The sequence below is a fragment of the Pseudoliparis swirei genome, chromosome 4, assembly GCF_029220125.1.
Source record: "Pseudoliparis swirei isolate HS2019 ecotype Mariana Trench chromosome 4, NWPU_hadal_v1, whole genome shotgun sequence".
Taxonomy (NCBI): domain Eukaryota; kingdom Metazoa; phylum Chordata; class Actinopteri; order Perciformes; family Liparidae; genus Pseudoliparis; species Pseudoliparis swirei.
In genome coordinates, this window is record NC_079391.1 from 29515589 (window position 1) to 29523175 (window position 7587).

At 40.3% G+C, this 7587-nt stretch overlaps 1 protein-coding gene across 1 annotated transcript; it reads left to right on the forward strand.

Annotated features, from left to right (window-relative positions):
* Nucleotides 1-491: 491 nt before the first annotated feature.
* On the forward strand, nt 492-7005 carry LOC130192300 (photoreceptor-specific nuclear receptor-like). The gene is made up of 8 exons (XM_056412154.1): nt 492-898; nt 1503-1653; nt 2097-2200; nt 2323-2622; nt 3233-3411; nt 4227-4467; nt 5679-5784; nt 6458-7005. Exons 1-8 carry the CDS (start codon nt 805-807, stop codon nt 6588-6590), a joined length of 1308 nt encoding a protein of 435 aa, XP_056268129.1. The 5' UTR covers nt 492-804; the 3' UTR covers nt 6591-7005.
* The last annotated feature ends 582 nt before the right edge of the window (nt 7006-7587 follow it).

Consider the following 7587-nt stretch of genomic DNA (forward strand, 5'->3'; position numbering starts at 1 on the left):
AGGCAATCACACAGATCAAATATACAGCGGGCGGAAATGGAGCCGGAATTTTGGAGGGGGAAATACAACAAATTGAAGAGGTCTGGTAAATATAATAATGCGCGCCTCGTGTAATCGTCCCTTTTAAATGCAGATACCGAAGAGGAGTGTTGACTGACGGATGCCCTCGTGGACAGAGGAGACACGAGGAGACGGAGCCGCATGGGAACCGGTCTAAAGTTACAACTCGTCCAGCAGAGAGACTTTTTAGGAGCTTTTCTACTCCAGTTTTTTTCGTCTTCCCCGTTCGCAGGAGACTCGAGTCCGAGCGGGACCGATGTTCCGCCAATGTGACCGATTGATCCAGTAGATGAACGGTAAAGATTAAGAGAGGATGACAAATAGGCATGCTGCTTACACAGCGCGTGGGGCTAATCCTCTCCCTCCACCGCCACCTCCACCCCCACCCGCCTCCCCCCTGGGCTCCCTTTTGAGGCGCTGCCACCGAGGGAGCACCCACAGACAGTGACGGACCCCCGACGGCAACCTGTTGATCTGCCACACGTCGGGACCTCGGCCCATCTGCAGCTCCCCATCAGAGGAACCATCTGCCCACTGGGGACCGCTGGAGGCCGGCAGCAGCGACATAATTCATATTTTTTTCTTTCTCCACTACAAAACCCAGAAGGAACTTGAACTTTTTTAGATTCCCGGACATTGTTATCTCGATATTTACTCCAAACTTTAGAGAAGAGGACTAATAGTTTCTTATCTCCAGTTGGCATCACTCTAGGTGACGTTTTTTGTTGTTGTAAAGGACAAATAATGATGGAGGATCACCTGTTGAAGATCCCCATGGTGCCGTCCTCTTCCCTCAGTGAGTCCTCTGGGAGCGGCGGGATGGACGACAGCAGAGGAGGTAAGAGTTTCACACGAGCAACAGGTGTCCCTGGAGGCTGAACGGACACAAACCTGGCCTGGAAGTAGACGTATGGAGGTTTTAAATACTCATCATCTTGGTTTTTTTCTTCTTTTTCATTTGAGTTTCTCAGATTTGACGTCTCAGATGCCAAAACTGTGTTGTTCCTTCCATCTGTTTGAATGTTTGACTTAAAAAAACAGCCAAATTGACCAAAAATGTCTTGAACACACGAGTTGATGTCTCCAAGGATTTCTTAAACACAAATACATTTGATTAGACCAAAATAAATATGAACAGTACCATCCAACCGCAAGCTATCTGAATGTATGTATAATTAATGGGTTTATTTGGATTAAGATCAGTATCTCGGCATCGTTTTGTGTGAGCTGTTATTCTGCCCGCGGTCATTTATAGTTTTAATTTCATAATCACGCACACCAAATGAGCTTTTCAGGCCTAAACGGCTGTCGCGGTAGACTGAGCTGCCAGTGCAGATGGCAGCAGCCACACGTGTGGAACAATACCGGACCACATGAATGGCACAAACCAACTGGCCCCTGTGTGTGTGTGTGTGTGTGTGTGTGTGTGTTTTGACCCACAGCCAAGAGTCCGTCCCCGGGCAAAGCTCTGAGCCCGGCTCTGGTGTGCAAAGTGTGCGGAGACACCAGCAGCGGCAAACACTACAGCATCTACGCCTGCAACGGCTGCAGCGGCTTCTTCAAGCGCAGCGTGAGGAGGAGGCTCATCTACAGGTGAGAGAGAGGAACTCAAGAGATTTTATAACTTAAACGAACCAATTAGTAGAAGAGGTGTGCTATGGGAGGGAAAGCATCCTTTTCAAGGCCATTACATGGGGTTTCATCTCTGATTAAAACACACGTGATGTAAAATATTGTACGAGGATGTCTTTTAGAACCAAAGATGAAAAATTTCCATTTTTGTAACAACAATTTATTTTACAAAAGTTACGTTTTTAAATTGGCAGTTTGATATTTTGTTGAAATTTATGTTTAAAAGTGTGTTTTTAAATTAAGGTTAGGATTAAAGTATCGGTTATGGTTTCATTTTCCGTACAGAAAGGAGTATGACGATACATTTCCCCACAAATTTGTAATTTTTAAAATTATGATCTAAATGCTCTGATGGTTTTGATTGGACTCTCCCTCTTCAAAGTCTTGGTTTTGGATTATAACAGGTGCCAGGCCGGTACCGGCATGTGTCCAGTGGACAAAGCTCACCGGAACCAGTGTCAGGCGTGCCGGCTGAAGAAGTGCCTGCAGGCGGGCATGAACAAGGACGGTCAGTGTGCTTCCCACGAGACTCACGTGTGACCCCGCTCAACACCACAGATGTATCTCATGGTTATCTCCTCCTCTCTCCTCCTCTCTCCTCCTCTCTCCTGTCCCTTTCCCTCTCTGCAGCAGTACAGAACGAGCGGCAGCCTCGCAGCACAGCTCAGGTCCGCCTGGACTGCATCGACGTGGACCCCGACAAGGAACATCTGGCCACCACGCGGGAGCCCGCCTCCTCTTCCTCCTCCTCTACTTCCTCCTCTTCCTCCGCCTCCTCCTCCTCAGTCATCACGTGGCCCCACATCACCTCCTCCGTGTCCATCTCCTCCTCGGCGGCCCCCCAGCGCTGCGTCAGTCCCCAGAACAACCACCGCTTCATGGCCAGCCTCATGACGGCCGAGACCTGCGCCAAGCTGGAACCCGAGGACGGTGAGGAGGGTTTTGGGGATCCGGGATCAGATTAGACAGAAGCTTTAATTCAAGGTGCACTTTCACCAAGTGGTCTATACTACAGTTTGGGTACTCAAAACTCTGTTATTGATACATTAAAGCCACAGGGAAACAGCATTTTAAGAGCTTGTTGTCCCCATAGATTTAAATATTTGTGGATGAAAGTGGGGATATTTGTTGGTCCAAAATAATGTTTATATACAATTTTATATTAAATGTCTTAAAATCAACATTTGAATTTACATTTAGAATATGTACACATTAATTCCTTTAGGATGCTGATAGGATGCTAATTTCTCTCTGGGTCAACAAAATTATTGCTATTGTGTTTTAGAGTGGATTTTTATTGTCTTTAGTGTGTCTGAGTGTTCTGATAAAAAATCGATTATCCAATTGATGATCAAACACAATAAATACAATAATAATATACAACAATATTCAAAAATCTATTTAGCATGTGTGACATTTAGCATGTATCAAGACAGCGTGAGCATGCTCACGAGCTAAAAAGGACCAACGTTAAAATGTTTACGTGCATAATTAAACTAGCTTAAGTGCTGCAGCCTGACATCGTCTTCTCTGATTTCAGTTGACGAAAACATTGACGTGACGAGCAACGAGCCGGAGCGCGAGTCCTCGGAGTACCACATGGCTCTGTACCCGTCCAGCTCCGAGAACGTGTACGAGACCTCGGCCCGGCTGCTCTTCATGTCGGTGAAATGGGCCAAGAACCTGCCGGTGTTTTCCAACCTGCCCTTCAGAGACCAGGTGAGTCGTACTACTATATATATATATATATATATATATATATATAAAATGTATTATAAATATAATGATTTATATATATATGTATATATGTATATATATACATATACTGTATATATTATATATACATATATATATTATATTTATATATATATACATATATATATGTTCATATAAACATATATATGGTATATATATTTATATATATAGCTATATATATATATATATACATAGGCTATTGGAGAATTTATTACATTTTCACTTTCTGAGTTTATTTTCCCCCGCGACCCTAAGGAAAGATAAGCAGTATGGATAATGGAATGGAGTCTATTTAGATTTTTCCAGTAAAAATAAGAGAAAGCATTTAAAGATAAATGCTAAGATTGATGTTATTTCCACCACATCATTTATTTTTTAATTCGACAATCTTTTTTTTTCAAATGTCACTTTTTTAATTTTTTGCATTTGCACTGGTTGACAAAACATTTTTATTCATTTGTTAAGATTCAAATGTGAAACTTGATGAAAAGAATCAATTGAAACAGATGTTGTTATTATAATAAATTCAATTAAAAGGTTTTAGATGACTTAATTGAATAGAATTGACTTTAAAAAAAAATTAATGAATATTTTGAAATACTTTTTTCTTGAAGATAAGCCAATAAATATAAGCCAATATTAATTCATACTGTCGTGTTACTGCTTAAGAATTATACATATTAAAAATGCTTTATTATCATTTATCAACAAGTTAGGGGCTTTCATATAGCCCTCTTTGTACCTACTGTTGCTAAGCAGCTTTATTGGTGCTCCGCCAGGTGATCCTGCTGGAGGAGGCGTGGAGCGAGCTCTTCCTGCTCTGTGCCATCCAGTGGTCTCTGCCTCTGGACAGCTGCCCGCTGCTCTCTCTGCCCGACCTCTGCCCAGGCATGCAGGGCAAGACCAGCTACACCAGCCTGGACCTGCGCCTCCTGCAGGAGGTCTTCAGCCGCTTCAAGGCCCTCGCCGTCGATCCCACTGAGTTCGCCTGCCTCAAGGCCATCGTGCTCTTCAAGCCAGGTGAGGACGACAGGACTGTGAGAGGTCGGCGCTCTATTGGTACAACAATCTCACTCTTCTCATGCACTTTGTTCGCATACAACTATGGCTATGACTATAGCTAACCCATGTGATCAATTATGTATGTAATCCACATAATCACGTGCAAAAGTGTCATAGTGCAAAGAGCGATAAAGTCTGTAAAGTGAGGAGGTCGAGGTTAACGAAAACCCAGGAGACGGTTGTTCTTGTCCCAAGTTGACGTATAGTTATTGTAACCCAAACGTTATTTATTTAATTATTACGTTTAATTTTTACGGAATTGTTACGTAACTTCCATACTTGAGTCATGCAACTTCTGCAGTTATTTCAACCCAAATCAATATATTTTCCATTACCTAAAACCATTTAGTTGCGTTGACTGACCGCCTCAGGGACTCGTGTCGCGGGACATGAAAAATAACCTCATAACTTTTTGTAAGACATCATATAAAATAATTGTGTGAGGATATATTGAATATTCCAATTTGGTTGAGACCAATAAATCTGACCGCTCGGCAGATTAACTTTCGGATCCTAATGATTTCAGTTACCCCCGACCTTTCCTCTAAAACAGGGGTGTCACACTCATTTTCACCGCGGGCCACACCAGCATCATGCCTGTCCCAAAGTGCCGGTTGTAACTGTAACACTGTATAAACTACTCAAACATATTGTTAAATAACTCTCTTTGCATTTGATTATTCTTTATTTGATTGTAGAAATATTGTACATCAGACAATTTCTCTAATATTATAACATAAATCCATTTCATTTGAAACCTTCAAAATAAAAGCACAGGATATTTGTCTTAAATTTCTTTAAGAAAAGGTAATCAAATGTCTTTCAAGCCGTCAGGGGCCACATACAATTATGTGGCGGGCCTTGTGTTTGACACCTTTCCTCTATAGTGTCACTGTAATTATATAAATATACAGTTGGAAGCGATTACTCAGCTGTTACATATTAGATGGTCTCTTAAAAAATAAAACATAACCTAAAAATCCACCATTTATGCAGGTTGTTTGCTCTACTGGTGATAAACTGTTTAATTCACTGTTAGATATAAATAATTCAGCTCTAAATTGGTGTAGTTATGTTTTAGAGAGTGACACCAGCTCATATTACACAGATATCCTGTCAGTATCTGTCTCACAGTATTCATCTGACTTGCTGTTTGCTCTCCTCTCCAGAGACTCGTGGGTTGAAAGACCCAGAACAAGTGGAGAACCTGCAGGATCAGTCTCAGGTGATGCTGGGACAACACATCCGCTCACACTACCCCAGTCAACCAGCCAGGTGGGTTCCCAGTCCACGCTCCCAGTCTGATGACATCACCGACACAGTGCATGCATGGAAACTTTAAAGAAAACTTTCATTACTTTGAATCTTATTCTGATTGTTGTCTTTTCTTTGTTACTGGAGTTAGTTTGTGATTGGAAATTAACTTTTAGGTAAATAATCTATCTGTTCACCCGTTTTCAAGCTCCTGTGTTAACTCTTCTAAGAGAGTAGTTGAAAGGGTTCATTTTTTAAATTCAAAATTCCAAGCAGATTTCATGTCAATGTTTTCTATTCAGAATAAAAAATGCAATTAAAATTTGATTCGGGAGAACTTTAGCAAAATCATGAAGCGTAACTTTTAATTTTTAAATTGTAGTTAATTACGTAAATGTGCTTGTTGCAAAAATTTATAAAAACATGTCTTACAGGGGAAATAATAAATAGATATAATTATACAAAAAATAATGAAATAAGTATCTAATAACTAAGATTTCCAGCTATTTCAACCATTACTGGTAAACTTTAAGACCTGAAAGACAAGCATGTAGACTGGCACTTTGCACGCCGGCACGTGTTTCTGAAGTGGAGACTATTATTATTATTAGCAACAAATCATGAATGCACGCTTCACTACTTCCTGCTGTACACAGACGTTGATTATATCTTTTGTTTTCTTTTGTGTATTCAGGTTTGGAAAGCTGCTTCTTCTTCTTCCCTCTCTGCGTTTCGTGAACTCGGAGCGCATCGAGCTGCTGTTCTTCCACCGGACCATCGGAAACACTCCCATGGAGAAGCTGTTGTGTGACATGTTCAAGAACTAACAGACCAGAGCAGTCATCAACAACCTCCGTGTTTGGAGGGATGAGACATTCGACAGATATTTGCTTTGTATTCCTACATATCAGAGATTCTGCGTGCTGTTATTGTTTCTTAAAGGCCACTTTATTATTCGTTTGTTTGTTTCCACATCAGGTCGTCCTGAAAATGCAATCCAGTCCTCGTCATCATGCTCGCTGTCTATTTGTATCATATTTACATTTTGATTTATGTCCGAAGTGACTCACGATCACATTTCATCCTCGTTCGGTTATTATAATTTTTTCGGTGATATTTACAATGCAGATCTTTATTTGTTTAGTGGTAGCCTGTATATCCCTGCTGTCAATAACGCGACTGTTATATTCATGTTTTCATGCATTGATAAAGTTAAAAATAAAAATAAATGTTTGAAAATGATTTTTTCAGTGTCACATATTACAAGAGATGGTTGAGCCTTTAGCCATTCACCAACAACAGGAAATAGTTCCTTACGCATGAATAAATAAACAAATCTATAAAGAAAGGAAACATTAATGGGATATGATGTGTGTCAGCTACATCACATATAGTCTGAAGCAGCACAGCTGTATATTGTGCAACATCTGGAGGGGATGGGTGGTACATTTTTACATCAAGAATATTTTGATGAAGATTTGAGGCAAATTTGTAATTTGTGATATTGGGCTCTATAAAATAAACTGAATTGAATTGATTTGAATTTGGAGAAATGTCCTTCAATTGATTTGACACGTTCTCCAAATGTATTGAAACATTCAGAAATTCAAATAAAACACAAAAAAAGGTAGACAAATTTGACTTTTAATGACAGAAATAAAAGTTTAAAAATACCAAAGAAATAAACAATGAGAATTGTAGTCCTCTAGCATCAGAACTTAAGTGAACACAAGTCCACCAATGTAAACTTATATTTTATTTTGCATGTCAAAATGCACATTTATGACTTAAAATCAAACTCACAGTGCTCCATGTTTGACAGGC

Excerpts from the sequence above, each read along its gene's own strand:
- LOC130192300 (XM_056412154.1), top strand. The coding sequence starts at position 805 with ATGATGGAGGATCACCTGTTGAAGATCCCCATGGTGCCGTCCTCTTCC. Across the intron at positions 1,654-2,096 it reads AGGAGGAGGCTCATCTACAG|GTGCCAGGCCGGTACCGGCA; the intron begins GTGAGAGAGAGG and ends GGATTATAACAG. Across the intron at positions 2,623-3,232 it reads CAAGCTGGAACCCGAGGACG|TTGACGAAAACATTGACGTG; the intron begins GTGAGGAGGGTT and ends CTCTGATTTCAG.